Source organism: Cupressus sempervirens, chromosome 3 (genome assembly GCF_028749045.1).
Source record: "Cupressus sempervirens isolate cs-2001-9-10 chromosome 3, ASM2874904v1, whole genome shotgun sequence".
NCBI lineage: Eukaryota > Viridiplantae > Streptophyta > Pinopsida > Cupressales > Cupressaceae > Cupressus > Cupressus sempervirens.
Window position 1 is genome coordinate 784,920,187 of NC_143120.1, and position 16,491 is coordinate 784,936,677.

A 16,491-nucleotide genomic window follows, 5' to 3' on the forward strand; every position below is an offset into this window, starting at 1 on the left:
TCCTCGAGGATTCGGGTAGGATCCGTAATCCTGCCTGTGGATCCGTAAGGATCCGCAAGCAGCGGATCCTTATGGATCCACAAGCAGGATTACGGATCCTGCCCAGATCCTCACGGATCCATACGTGGATCTAGATCCAAATCGGACCCAAATCCGGATCCGAGGGTTTATGGGCGAATCCGGTAACTAAGGATAACTTTATTGCCCCATTCTCCTTTATTTCTGATATTCTAAATGGTCCTAACCATCGGACTTTAAATTTTCCTAGCTTTATTTCATTTTTTCCATTATACCTTATTAGTACCAGTTGCCCTTGTTTAAAATTCATTTTCTTCAAATGTTTGTCATGCCAAAAAAATTTCCTTAGCTGGGCCACCTCTGTACTCCATTGAGCAAGTGTGAGGCTCTCCTCATCGCCCAATCTATTTTGAATTGCCACCTGTAGGCTTGGTACTATATGTTCCATTGGCATCACTGCCTCTTGTTTGTACATAACATGAAAGGGAGTGTGTCCAGTAGTGGCCTTATATGTAGTCTTGTACGCCCAGACCACCGCCAAAATTCGTTCTTCCCAATCCTACCCTTCTACTCCACAAGTTTTATATAGGATTGCCACTATTACTTTGTTCGTGGGCTCTGCTTGGCCATTTGCACTTGGATAATAAGGACTCGAGAAGGAATGAAAAATTTTATACTCACTTGTCATCATCTTGATGGTGTGATTCACAAAATATACTCCTCTATCACTTGTCAGGTAGAGTGGAATCCCAAATCTCATGACTATTTTGTCATACAAAAATTTGGTTGTGCTAAGAGTTGTGTTGTTTGGAAGGGCCCGTACTTCATCCCATTTCGTTAGGTACTCTATTGCCACCGCTATGTATTTACACCGATGGTTTTTGCTTACTAGTAAGGGACCCACAAAGTCTAGTCCCCACCGTTCAAATAATTCTTGTGGTTGAGACAGGAATAGTGGCATGAAGTCCCTTTTTAACGGTTTGCCTACTCTCTGACAAGTGTCACAGCTCAATACCCATTCCCTCACATCTGCATACAATGTCGGCCACCAAAGTCCTGCCAAGAGTACCTTCCTTGCCATAGTATCCAATCCCATGTGACCTCTAGCCAATCCTTCATGGGATTCTTTTAGAACTCCTAGAATTTCTTCCTCCGTCACACACCTCCTCAGTATTCCATCCGGTCCCATTTTGTACAATAAGCCTTCAATTACCTGAAATGTGCTGCATTTTAAGGCAATTTTCCTCCTCTCCGCTACAAGCATTTCTCTTGGGAAGGTTGTTCATAAATATTGTCTGATTTTTTCATACCATTGAGGTAACACCGCGATCTGGGATAGGTGTGCATCTGGAAAGTCCTCGCACACCCCACTGCTAGAAGCTTCTCCTGACTTGATTCTTGACAATTGATCAGCAATTACATGAGTTTTCTTGGCCGAACTATGATTTTAAATGTAAACTCTTGTAGTAGAATTAGCCATCTACTTACTCTCCCTTGGATCACCGGCTTGTTTACTAAGTACACTAGTGCTTGGTGGTCAAGAAAAAATGTAAAGGGTGTAGCTAATAAGTAATGTCTAAATTTCTGCACTGCATACACCATACCTAATGCTTTCCTCTCCGTGGTACTGTACTTACGCTCTGCTTTAGATAAGAGTCTGCTTGCAAAATATACAGGATGATCGAGCCCTTCCTTCCCTGTCTGTGCCAAGGTGGCACCTATTGCATAATTGGATGCGTCCACATGGACCCGGAATTCTTTGTCCCAATCGGGGTATATGAGAATAGGGGCCCCAACTAATCTTTTCTTCAGTTCTTGGAAAGCGTCCTCCTGTTCTTCCTTCCACCTAAATCGTTCTCCTTTCCTGGTTAATTTCTCCAATGGCATTGACACTTCAGCAAATCCTTTTATAAACCTTCTATAGTATCCTACATGGCCCAGGAATGATTTGACACCTGTTACATTCGATGGAGCTTCCATTTCCAAAATCACCTTGATCTTATCAGGATCTGTCTTCAATCCTTCTTTGAAAACAATATGCCCAAGAAGTCTACTGTGTGAAACCATACACCTGCATTTTTCGGATTGAGGGTCAGTCTTGCTCTTCGACATTTCTCCATGCATTGTCCAAGAATTTTGAGTTGTTGCTCCTGCCAACTGTAAACCGACCAATCATCCAAGAAGGCTTTGAAATTCCCCACTAACATGCCATTGAAGATATGTAGTATGACCCTCTGGAACGTGGTTGGTGCATTGCATAGTCCAAAGGGCATCCTATTATAGGCATATACCCTGTCTTCAACCACAAATGTAGTTTTTAGCTTATCTTCCTCCGCAATGCTAATTTGATTGTACCCTGAAAATCCATCCATGAAGAATACATCTCATGGCCGGCTACCTCCTCCAAAATGTTATCAGTAAATGGAATGGGGAATGGGTCTTTTATTATCACTGCATTCAAACATCTGAAATCTACACATCCGAATTTGAGTGCCATCCTTCTTGAGTGATATGACTATAGTAGATACCCATTCACTTGTTTGTACTTTGAATACTATCCCTATTTCTAACATCTTTGTGATTTCTTCCCCAACCCTTTTTGCATAGTTTTTATTCATTCTATAAGGTCTTTTTCGCACTAGTTGTGCTCCAGGTACCAATGGAATCCAATGACACACAGTTCTGGGGGTACTCCCTTCAAGTCCTTGTACGTCCAAGCAAATACGTCCTAATACTCCATAAAGATTCTAAGGGCTGCCACCTTCAGCACTAGATCCCAATCATCCCCTGTCCAAATTTCTTTAGGTTAATCCACCTCTCCCAAGTTTAAAGTTTAGAGTTTGGCCTCCTTGTATTCCACCTCTTTTTCAAAAATGTGTGCACGTGTCTTGTTGAGAGTTGCCACACCTTCCTTATACTCTGTGTACCCTTCCGAGTATCATTCTTCCGACTCAAAATCTTGTACTTCCAGCATATTACATTTTGCATGGAAAACTTCATAGTCTCCCATCTACTAGTGAAATAATCCATTAAGGGAACTTGTGTCATCCTCTGAGCATTCCCCTAATCTAAGCACTCCTTCCTCATTTGGTTCCATCCCTTCATAATCTTCTCCTTCGGAGTCTGATGCCAAGTCCTGACTTACTGACTGATTCTTGAGATCTATGATGTACTTTCTCCCTTTAGACTCAATAGATAGAGTGTTTTGTTTCTAGTTATGGGTAGCTTTTGTTGCAACCAACCATCCTCTTCCAAATAAAGCATCGTACCCTTTCTTCTCCAAAGTGATAACCACAAAATCCAGAAAAAATTGTTGTGTACCAACTATGGCTTTTTGTCCCATCAGCGTTCCTATACTCTTGATTCCATGTTGGTTGGCTCCCACTAGTTGAAATGTCGATGGCCAAAGTGTAGGTTGCCCTATTTCCTTCCATGTTTCTTTCGATAAGACATTTACGCTAGAACCTCCATCAACAATAGTATTTGAAAGCTTGCACCCTAGTATCTCCATCTCCACTACTGCTGGTGTTCTCCACATTCCTATAGTGAATAGGGTAACGTCTTATGTCCGTACTTCTCCTTCTCTTTCTTTGAGGTTGTCCCTTTTGGGTTTGCCCCCTGTGTTAGTGCTACCTGCAATTGCAGTAATGTTTCTAGTAAATCACCTATTTTCACTGGGATAGTAGTTTCCAATACTTGCCTCACAATATTTGGTACACCCCTACTCGAAGTAGGTTTTTCTGACCTTGTCTTTCCTTCCTCTCCCATGCTATCTTGAATGTCCTTTGCTTCATGAAATCTTTCCATCTCCGTAGTAGCATCTGGATAGGTTAATTTTTTGGCTTGCATCCTGGTGACCGCAAGAATTTTGCCTTCTAGATCTTCAATGTCTAACATGTTTACCCCCTTCTGTCTCGGGCAATTCGCATCCTCATGACTGCCTGGCCTACACCATTTATAGAGCATCCTTCCATTTTGTCATCCTCCACTTTGGCAATCTCATGTAAAATGTCCCATTCATTGCATCTCCTACATTGGATCATTGGTCTCCCCTTGGAATCATACTAGATTGGATGCCAGGGTGTGTTGTTATTGATTGTTTTGTTGTTATTATTATTACTTCCTCTCCTATTATTTTTCTATCCTCCTGGTGAGGCTTCTGTATTTGTATTCTTCAGAGGAGTGGAGGGTGGTGTAGATTGCTCCCCTTGGGTCAGAAATACTTGAGCGCTCCGTGTTTTTAAATTGTAGGGACAATCTTTAATTGCGTGCCCCGATACCTGACAAATCTCGCAAAATGCTTTCTTTAGGCATGCTCCTTTTGTATTACCTTCTTTTTCACAATCAGTGCACCAAAGTTCTCTCCCTTCTTTCTTTTCTTCTTTACTCCCTGCCACTTCATCAATCGCCTCAAGTCTTTTCTCAAGGCTTGAATGGTTTTGGATTCTTCTTCGCTTTCTTCGGAACTTTCACTCGCGCTTCCATGCCTTCTTGCCTTGGAAGTTTTACTCTCGCTTTCTATGTCCATGGCGTGAGTACACGCAACCCCAAAGGTTGATGATGGGACTATCTTCATCTTTTTCCTAAGGGACGGTGTTAATCCTTAAATGAACCATCATTTCTTTAGTCTATCTGCCGACTTGTTGTCTAGTTTCCCTATCAGTTCTTTCAGTATTTTACTGTAGGCTTTGACAGATTCACTCTTCCCTTTTCTTGCGATATAAATCTTCATTACTATTTCATCATCATCCCTCAGGAGTCTGAATTCTTCCTTGAAGGCTGTACGGATATTATTCCATGTGTTTTTCTTTGCTGCCTCTAAATCAGTATACCAATCAATGGCAATACCCCTTAGTGTGGTCGGGAAAGCTTTTAGCCATTTTGCTGTGTCATTTTCTCCATTCGCTTGTCATATTGTTATGCATGTTTTACAGTGGCGAGCGAGGTCCTCCGAGTCTATTGCCATTATGTGGGGCTTTTTCCCTCCTGTCGAAACACTTCTTCCAGATGGAGCACCTCCTCCCGATGGCACACTTCCTCCTAACTAGAAGTTCGCTCTCGATGAAGAACTTGATTCTTGATTATTGAAAATATCCTCTTCTTCTTGACTTTGCTCCTATCGGAGATCTCTTTGTGCAGATGTCTCTGGATTTATGTATCCCAACTTCCTTGCCGGTATCTCCAAGATGACCAAATTTGCTATACCTTCAATTATATGCTCGAACAACCCTTCTTGGATTCTCGTGGAATCCCCTTGTCCTCCCTTCAAGTTACAACATCTCTCCTCCTGCTGTTGGAGACGTAGTGTCCTCAAGACGACTTCTTCCTCAATTTTTTCTCCTTGTACCCGCCTAGGATATATGTTTGGAATCAAAGGCATGAATCAGTTTTATTGTTTGTTTCCCTTTTTGGAATTTTCACGTTCCTCGTGTTCCCTGGTCTTCCTTTCGGCAAACTGTTGGAGTACTTGTCTACTCTGTTCCCTGTGTCTCAACTCTTTCCTTTTTAACTCGTAACGCGTGCTAACAGGCAAGGAATATCTCCCAAGAGATCGTACACCACTGGTGGCACCAAAAGTTCGTCGCGTACCGTACCGTCAAGGACCGTTCTTTCACGGGCATCCCTTCGTACATACTAATCAACCGCAACTTCCCAGGCCATCACTAAATCACATGTCAACTGATCTTCCCTAGTTATTTCCTCCTCTTCCCCATCACTATTTGTTACTTGGATGAGTGGTACAAAGGGCCTTCCTATTACTCCATCATGCCGACCTCCAAGTTCAGATTTAGGCAACGGCACCAAAAATTTAGAGTGGAAATATGACTCAAGTTCACAGAGATATGCCAATTGCACAAAGTAATGCAATTGAGATACACATAAAGTAAAACATAGAATGTACCTTTAATACCACAATACCAGTAGGTGAGGAAATGGTTTCTTTATTAATACCAAAAACATCATGAGTACATTGACAATATTACAAGCACTTATAGAAGAGTCAGTTGGTTGAGAAAACCAACCGACGCATTCCCTCACCTCTTAACTTCCGAACCCAACTAAGCTTTAACAAGTACTAAACACAATAGTTACTTTATTCCGACTACAATATCACACCTTATTTGAGTACTTGGTGAATATCGGATGTCAATATTCTGGGAGGCCAATACTCTTGATATCAGATGTGATATCAAAACCTTTTTGAGTACTTGGTGAATATCGGATGTCGATATTCTAGGAAGCCAATACTCTTGATATCAAATGTGATATCAAAACCTTTTGAGTACTTGGTGAATATCATTGATATTCTAGGAGGCCAATACTCGTGATATCAAATGTGATATCTAAATGTTGAATATCTTATGATCAAAGATATTCTTAATATATGTCTTGTGTTTATCCTCCCTAGCTAAGAGGGATTGTTAATGTTTGGTAGCTTCAGTTGGATAAACTTTGAGCCTAAAACTGAAGTTATATATATATATATATCACCTGAGTTCAAGTGCATGACAAGTGCATGACAGAAAAGCCATTAAACATTTAATATAAGACAGAAGTGAAAAATCTTAGTAAGAACAGTCCATGAGCAAAAATGACAATGGTAAGTCATAATATAACAAAAGTATGACACTACTTGTCAAAGGGCAGCAAGACATTCTAAAGCAGTCATGGATATGGCAATAGAATGTCAGGAGAAGACAAGAAGTGGACAGAAAAAAGCATAGAACATTGATGGCATGTCTTTTTTTTTCAGTCAACAGATGGGCATGACACTCACAAGAGTGATAGTGGGTTAAGTGATGCTATGTGATGTCCCTGCCATGTAGAATAATCGCAGCCTGACTAAACTACAGATCAACGCTGTTATCCTGGAAAAATACATAGAATGAGAGGAGCAATTATAAATTTATAGGCCACATTGGGTGTCAAAGTGCCATCACAGATTTACACAATTAAGTAAAGGCAATTAAATGTATGCAAGGGACCAACCCAAAGGCAATTAACATTGGCGTCCATTAATTAAAAGGATGTTGACTTAGTTAAAATTATTTAACGATGTATGCAGAATTTTTTTTAAATGGCCAACCTAGAGTGGTTGCCACATGTCATAAAGTTGCACCTCTTGGGCCTTGAAATGATATAAATAAGAGATAAAAAGGGGCTGGAAACAGGGCTTTCATTAGTAACTATATGAAATGGCTGACCCTAAATTTAGAGCAGCAAATCAGGCATGCAAACAGATTTAAATATATTGAACTTATGCAGAAAACTGTCAATAAATTTTCTAGTCTTATATACCTATTAAATCTACAGTCACCAAGACAGATGTGGATAAGCACCTACAGCACTCAATAAATAAAGTAAGCTTCAATTATCCACACTACTAAAGGAAAGGCATAAAAATGTAGTAATCAGCATGCAATATTGAGGCCATTGATTAAGGATAGCAGACATCAGCAGAGAATAAGACTAAAGCAGCAAGTTAACAGATAAAGAGCATCAAAGAGGTAGAGATCGGCATTCAATCAAACAAGAGTTAAAGACTCGGAAATGATACATTAACAGCAGCCGTTTGCATACTTATCAAATACAGTGGTATTGTTTGCATAGCAATATGATTTGGCTGATTTATTATTTGTCTTCCATTTTCTAGGAAGTAGAAATATATGCATAATTTTTTAATGATAAAAATTACTTTAAGAACGGGATCACCTTGTGGTGTAGTGGTGGCATGGTTGCACTATTATTTGTGCAACCAAATTTCAAATCCCCGCTTGGCCCAAAATAGTGCTAACGCCGGTTGGGCCCACCTTGGTTGTCATGCATGGTCGTGGATAGGTGCACGTATATGGCATACTCATGATGGATATCACAATGTTGAGGCCGCTCACCAATGGAGATGGAGAGAACGATAGTCAACTCTCAAGATCATCACTAGGCCGGGAATGCTCGTGGACCCTGTGTCGAATCCACATTGGTAGTGTTGGTTGCACCCCTCGGGCTCGGCGTCCCTGTTGGGGCTTCTATGCTCGCAAGTCTTGGTTGTTGTATTCGGAAGTGAGGTCCCCCAGATTTGTGGCCTCACTAGTTTGTAGCTCCAGTCAAAAGTGAAATATTACCAATCAAAAAAAAAGAAAAACCTCTAAGAACTACAACCACTAAATTGTCTCATTATGGAGGGGAGTATTACATGAAAGGAATGCAAGTAGCATAAGGTCCATTCAAGTAGTGATGACCCAAGAGGGACTGGGAAGCCAAATGGTAGGTGTCACTCCATGCTCTTGAGCTTGGTGGATGGACTCAAGGCACCTTCTATGATCTACCATAATACTTCACAATATTTATGGGTTGTTGAGGAAGGCCTTAAGGGAATTCCACATGCACCTTATGATGGAATGCATAAAAATGCAAGTAGCAACTAAGTTCCATTCAAGTAGTGGTGAACTGAGAGAGACCAGGAGGGTGGGTGTCAATATGTGCTACTGAACTTGATGAAAAGATATAAGCTCAAGGACCTTAAATGTTTTTCCAAGGAACTCCATCAAAGTAATTAACTATCTCATATGATCGATTTAATGTCCCTAACCCTAGTAGGAAAGATATGTTTTATAAATCATTTTCAATAATTACCTAACATGATTGAAGAGTCTCAAACATGATCTATCTTATCCCACAATTGGTAAATGATAGATTCGCTAACTATATTTCATTTATCAATAACTTGGAATTTTAATTTTAGGGAAAAGACTAGGGCATCGTAAAATGGGATATTACAAATGGTATGAAAGTGTTGATCTTGTCATATTACAAGGTAAAGATGAATAAAGCATTCTAGTCAACTGTCATATCTACCCATTTGAAGCATTAGCTGATATTGAATCAATTCAACGAAGTAGTCAAGGATTGCCGAATGGAGAACATATCACTATCAATCATATATGAAAAGAGGGTACAAGTCATTGGTTAGTGGCATATTGGTGATATTGACAATTTGCAACCAAACCATCATCAATAGTTAATAGTGTCTAACAAAGATATTGTCAAATATACCTCTGCACCGATAAATAGACATGAAGGATCATTGTGATAATTCTTCAGCCAACCTACAAGAAGCCATCACAAATATGGCAAGTGAGTGTATGACATTATACAAGATATGTTGAGGGGCGGGCTAAACAAGTGATTATAAGATTATGCCAGAGCAGAGCTACGACTATATTAATAAGAACTTGGTAATCACAGTGTCTCATATAAAAAGCAGTATCAATTGATAACCAATGAAGACAATTGATTAACACACACTTAGCCATTGACAATAATAAATCCTCCATAAGAGTTGTAACTAATCAAAAGATTAGTCCAAAGGGAGTGTGATTGCCTTAACCATAAGATGTAATAAAGATTATTAACCAATCTGCTATGAAGTGGTGCGGTTAGTAAAGAGAGTTGTTATGGACAAGCACAAGCGATGCCTTTTTCCATGTGACTTGTCATTCCCACTACAGTATATAAATTCGTTCTCAAACCATTCAATGCGCATGGAATGAAGGTTTACAGATTATATTTGATATTCATTGAATCTGGGATGAAATAAGGAAATAATTATCTACTGGAAAGTAAGTGTAACAGAGAATTGGTATAATGTAACATATCCATATATCACTATTGATTTATAGTATAATACATCTGCACACTATTAAGAATAATGGACCAACATATGACCCAGTATATATACAGTAAATTCAATATCCATTTATAGTAGTGAAATCATATCTATATATATATATATATATAGAGAGAGAGAGAGAGAGAGAATCAGCTATGGTCTATTTTAATTATACATCTATATTTATATCTATTAATAATCCTTCCAAAGTTTATACATTCCTAGCCCATTCCTTATTCGGTTGCTATTGCCCTTAAGAGGATAGGAGGTTGTGTAAGAAGAGGTGGAGTAAATCCTCACAAGGTAGGTGAATCCCAAGATGAGATAAGGATGGGGTCTTGAAGCCTTGAGAAAGCCTACTTGTATATTGATGTCAAGTGCCCTATGACAAGTAAATCTCCATTCTCCTTAGGGTTTATGATTAGGAGAGAAGTATGGAATTGGGGCTTAAAGATTGTTAACTGTTAAATGTATTTGAACCCTTAGATGCTTCTTACTTTAATCTGATTCAAATGCATAGTGATGCATGTTAATCATTGGAAATTGGCAAACTCCTAATAGGGGACATAACATCAATAAGAAGGATATAACATGTGTATTTGTGTGTATGCTGTGTGTCTATGTACACTCTTGTGTGTACTTTGTGTTTTTATATTTGTTTGTGTGCTTTGTGTTTGTATGCGTATGCTCCATATTTGGTTCTATTTTTTGACCTAGAATATGAGAATAACTAGAATAAACCAAAAAGATGTGAATTAATTGGAATTGAGGTCATACTTCTAATCCTCATTTTAATATATATTAAGTTATTGTGGTAACACAAAGAGATGTCCATGACAGCACACAAATGTTAGTTAATCCAAATCAGTTTTGATGCTATTAAAAGATGACCTTGTTCCTTCTCTCATAAAGATATGAGAAAACTTGTCTTAAATTAAATCTTGCCAATTTTTAACTATTGACAATAACTCACATTTAAAATAAGAAATAGAACAACTAATGGTAATAAGGGATTAAATCTTGCCAAAGGTGGATGGCAAGTTAGACTCTATGATCATTTAATCATTGCTTGATGACGAGAAATCTTGGGAAGGGAAGACTATCACATTCCCACCATGTAGGATAATTGTAACCTGGTTAAACTACTGCCATTATCCTGGACAAGTATATATTGAGAGCAACAATTTTAAATTTATAGGTCACACTGGATGTCAAAGTGCCATTACAGCTTTATACAGCTAAGTACAGGGAATAAAATGTATGCAAGAGGTCAACCCAGAGGCAATAAACATTTAAAAGAATGTTTTTTTAAGTGTGTCTGCAGAAGTTACAATAAATAAAGACGACATAGAATGGTTGCCACATGTCATAAAGTCGCACCTCTTGGACCTTGAACTGGTATAAATAAGAGATAAAAAGGGTTGGAAACAAGAGTATCATTGGAAAATATATAGAATAGCAGACCCAAATTTCAGACTAGATAACCAGGAATACAAACAGATTTAACAATAATGAACTCATGCAGATGCCTGTCAATAGATGTTCAAGTTATATTTAGCTATTTAATTGCCAATCACCAAGACAGACATAGATAAGAACTTACAGCAGTCAATAATTAAAGTAAGCTTAAGTATCCATAGTAGTAAAGGAAATACATATCAAAGAAGTAGTGATCAGCACATGATACTCAATTTTTCAAACCATTAATTCAGGATAGCAGACATAAGAAAATAACGAAACTAAAGCAGCAACTTAACAGATAAAGAGCATCGAAGAGGTAGAGATCAGCATTCAATCAAACAAGAGTTGCAAACTCAGAATTGATATATTGAATGACAGTTTTCATACTTATCAAATACTGTGGTATTATTTGCATAGCAATATGATTTGGCAGATTTATTATTTTTCTCCTATTTGAAAGGAAGTAGGAATGTGTGCATAATTAATAATGATCAAGATTAGTTTAAGACTTACAACCACTAAACCATATCGTTAAGGAAGGGCAATATGGTGCATGCAAGTAGCATAAGGTCCATTCGAGTAGTGATGACCCAAGAGGGACTAGGAGGCCAAATTGCAGGTGTCATTCTATGCTCCTGGACTTGATGGACAGGTTCAAGGTGCCTTGTGTGATCTCCCTTGGTATTTCATAAAGTGGATCAGTTGTTGATGAAAAACATAATGGAATTCCACATACATTTATGTCAGACGGCATTTAAGGGATGCAAGTAGAACCTAAGTTCCATTCAAGTAGCGGTGGCCCAAGAGGGATTGGGAGGCCAAATGGCGGGTGTCATTTCATGCTCCTAGAGTTGAGAAAAAGGTATAAACTTGAGGTACCTTATATGTTTTTCCAAGGAACTCCATCGATTAAATTAGTTATATCCTAAGTCACAATATTCGGCAAATCTCAAGCATGAGATTCAGATATTGCTGAATTTTAATTTTTCCTAAGATATTCAATGAAAATCACTTGTTGTTCGACCACAAAAATTGGGATTATTTTTTTATTGCTGTAAACATTTAGAAACTAGTACTCTCTGCATCTGGCAACCTTTTTTAGGGTTTCCGAACCATTCTTTCTTTGAACGTACAGAATACTGAAAACGGAGGTTTCAACAAGCCAATACAGCCCTGGATCGACGGAGAGTTTCCGAATCATTCTTTCTTTGAACGTACAGAATACTGAAAACGGAGGTTTCAACGAGCCATTACAGCCCTGTATCGACGGAGAGTGCAGAGACGAAATTTTAAGCCAGCTCCTGCGGACTGTAATCTGCAATTTTCCTTGTGCCATTGTCTGCAACTTTCCTTGTGTCATCTCCTGCATCTGCGATTTCATCCCAGTGGCGGTCTTTTGTCAAATTCATCTTTGTTAAATTTATTTAGTTGTAATGTAATAATGTATAAATGAAGACTTTGTTTATTAAATTTAATATTTATTAAGGATAAATGAGATAATGTATAAATGAAATAATGTTCATTAACTTTAGGTTTATTTTGTTATAATGTAATAATGTATATATTACATTTATTAATTTTAAATGAAGTCTTTTTTTATAAAAAAAATTCTTAAGTATAAATGAAACATTTTAAAAGTATTGATATATTATTTTTAAGTAATATAGTTAATTCTTTAAATTTTAAAATGTTAAGAGTAATAGGTCATTAGATGTATATTTAATCAATCGATTAAGTTTATAGTTAATGTGAAATGAAATTTTTGTTTTAAATTATAAATGATATATTTTAAAATATTGATATATTAATTTTTCAATAATATGGTCATCATGTTTTGTACTTAATACTTTATAAATGTATCATCATGTTTTAAAAGTTTTTAAATCTATTATACAATTTTAACTATTTTGATAATTTATGAGATATATTACATATATTTAAAAATAATAAAAATTATATAAGGCGAATTTAATTCGAATTTTTCTCCGAATTATTTCTCTTGCAGAACGTCATTCGAATTTTATAGTCAACAAACTCGAACTCGAATTCGAACCTTATGACTTAGGTTATATCATATGATTGAGTTAATGTTCCTAACCCTAGTAGGAAAGATATGTCTTATGACTCGTGTTTCAATGATTACCTAATATGATTGCAGGGTCTCAACCAAGATCTATCTCATCCCACAATTGTTAAATGATAGTGCAAACTCTATTTCATTTCTTATTTTACTTAGAATCGTAATTTTAATATTTCCAAAATCAGAATATGCAAGGATTGTAATCGAGAGTTCTATGTTGTAAAAGAAAATGTTCAGAGTTTTCAATTGCTAATGTAAAAAAACTTGTAGTTAAGTGTTTGAAAACTAAACATATCAACATACTAGGTGTTCTAAAAACTTCAACAAACGGTGAAGAGATCTTGTAGGCTGAACAAATTTGCAGAAATTTTTGAAAAACAATTTAAAATTGAATTACAAATATGCTCTTCAGAAGTTAAAAGCAATGCTTACCATCACTCAAATGGAAGTTGTTGCTTGAGCCAAAAAGACTCTTTTCAAACTCCCGGTCGCTATAGCATAGATAACCAAAAGAACTGCTGCAAGATAAGAGAATGGCCAATCAATAAAACATATGACAACCAGTATAATAGTTATGTAAGGCCTATCAAGGAGAAATGAAGCTGATATGAGAATAATTGCATGCATTGAAAATTTACTTAGAAAAAAAACGTATGAAATGATTCAACATGCAGACACCCAGCATAAAATATATGATTCCAAAAAATATTTTTAAGAACTAACCATGACAAACAATATTTGCATAGGTTGTACTACCTATAAAACATTTACTTTAAAAAGCAAGTAGAAAATGGTGGAAATTGCCAGCCTTTACCAGTATTTTCAAGAAACAGCTACTACAAGAGATGTGCATAAATTATGGATGCAAAATCAAGGATCAGCCTCCTGGGTAGAATATTACCACCTACCTGCAAACACCACACTTAAAATTATCATATCATTCAAATGAACAAATTTTATGAACCCAGAAATATCTATTATAAACTATATCTCTCCCTACTTCGAATAAAGCGAAAATTACATTTCCTTGTTCCATGCCAAATCACCATGAAGCTAGAAAAGGTATCCATGCATGCACAGCAATTTGTAAATAAAACGATAAAGCTGTTTTTTGTTGAGGAAATGTAATTAAAGAAAAGCTTTCCACAAACAAGGTCAAATATCCTAAACAGCTAAATACATTCATTGGCTTTTTAGTCGTAATTAAAAATATGCACAAGAATTTCCATTGGATTCACTCACATTTGACATTATGTATTCTCCATAAATATGAACAAATTCCATAGAATTTGAGATCATGGCTAAAAATGTTGTCACACAGTTACCCACTTGGATCATATTACTTTCATTTTAACTACTTTCTCTGACTTTGACATAAAATATCTTAGATTTGGGCATCAGAAAAGTTAAATCTGGTGCTTATGACCCAATACAAGGACAATGGAATCGTGCAACTAACATAGCTTAAAATATTTCTAGAGTGCTAAGTCCTATGAGTTAAAGAAGCAGAAATAGTATAACAAGTAAGGACATGCACATTTCTTAAATACTATATACACATGTGGGAGTACAAAAGATTTGATCATATGAAAAATCATAACTCTAGAGACATACTTTATGAAAAGCTAAAAAAATCCGACAGAATTTTTTCTTCACTATTAGTGCCTTAAAACCATATGAATCCCTGGTTTTAGTTTCACAATGGAATCACCTCTCCCATACACAACCTTCATGTGAATAAAACTTAACAGATACGCCTCACTGGAGGTATGGCCTTAATCAGTCATATGAATCGATAGCATTATTTATCAATCAAGCAATGATTGGGAAATGATAGGATCAAATACAAATTCATTGAAGAGTACTGCACCCACAATATCTATAACATGATGTTTTAGGGTTTTTCCCTTTATCGCCTACTGTACTAAGCTCCTCTCTTGACCATATCTATGATGTATTAATCAAAGTATTTGTCAAATTAGAAAAAACACAACATTAATCACATTAACGATAAAATTATCAATACAATCTATATAACCCTTACCAATATTGTCACCAATCATATATTCCTTGAAACATCATACTATAGCTAGTGAATCTGTAATAGGCAAGCATAAATTCATAGAAAATACAAAATGACACATCATCTTCTACTAATCACATAGTCAGACATCAATTGCAAATACCATTAGCCTTCATCAAGGAATGATTCTGGAGTATTTCTTTCTGCAAACAAAAGAATGTATTATTGTGAAAGATAAGAGAAATCAACACGCCACTTAAATCTAGCTAAACCCAACCACAAAATACTACAACTGAAACCCTGACAATGCCCACCTTCAATCTAGACAACTAGCTAAAAAACAAGCTCAAACCCTCACCCAGAAAATACTCCTTAATCACCATAACAGATAGAGGGAAAATAAATTGATATTGTTTCACAGACAAACAGCAAGAAGGCCTAAAACCATCACATGCCCAATTCCATACAAAACACCAAAGATAATTCAATAAAATAGAGGGACTCAGAACACAATCAATCACAGAGGAGCTTGCAAAGCCAAAAATAGGGTCGATGGCTCAATAAGACACGCCAAAGGAAAACAAAATAGAGAATATCCCGTGACGATGTTTCTAAATTATGTAATCCAGTCACCTAGTGATCAAAAACAGGGAATCGTTTAAATAGAGGGTCCTATTGTACCTGAGTTGCTCGACCCTTAGACATTGCAGAGTTTATCTTCGTAGGAGTCCCTCTGAATTTCGGGAAATGAAAAAGAAAACGCAAAGTTCTGATAAAAGGAAGGGCCGACTTTATATGCTCTCAATTATAGCCGTTCAGAGATTTGGACGAGATGTTTTCAAACAATCGTTTGCAGTTTTGCCCGTTTAGCCGCGCCATAATTTGTTCAGCGAGCTTTTTTTCCTTTTGGCCCGTTTGGTTGCTGGCATAGGAATAGAAAATTAGAATAGAAAAATGGAATGGGAATAGAAATAGGCAATTTCAATTATGTTTGGTGCATTTGGAATTCGACTCGGAATATGTTAATCTATTGTTTGGTTGTACAAAAATAGAATAGGAATAAGGTTAAGTTTGTATTTTTAAAAACATTTTTCTTAATTTTTTTTTAATTTATTATTTTTTTAGTTAATTCATTTTCATTTTCATTTTTTTAAACAAATAGATATAATTTTAAAAAATGTTATTAAAAAAAATTTAACAAAAAAAATTCAAAAAGTAAAAGTTAAAAAAAAAATTCAAAAA

The 16,491-nt window shown here is 36.6% G+C and overlaps 1 protein-coding gene across 4 annotated transcripts in view; it reads right to left on the reverse strand.

Annotated features, from left to right (window-relative positions):
- The window catches only part of LOC149569141 (uncharacterized), a 180,585-nt gene extending 164,394 nt beyond the window's left edge, over positions 1–16,191 (reverse strand). For 3 of the 4 annotated variants that reach the window (XR_016362710.1, XR_016362711.1, XM_089821913.1), the window contains exons 1-3: positions 15,931–16,191; positions 14,041–14,134; positions 13,659–13,744 (exon numbers count right to left, since the gene is read on the reverse strand). Coding sequence is in view for 2 of the 4 variants with exons in the window: in XM_089821913.1 (XP_089678039.1) it covers positions 13,659–13,661 (3 nt within the window). In the remaining 2 variants the exon portion in view is untranslated. The remainder of the gene's footprint in view (positions 1–13,658; positions 13,745–14,040; positions 14,135–15,930) is intronic. The other variant, XM_089821915.1, reaches the window with a different exon arrangement.
- Between the last annotated feature and the right edge of the window lie 300 nt (positions 16,192–16,491).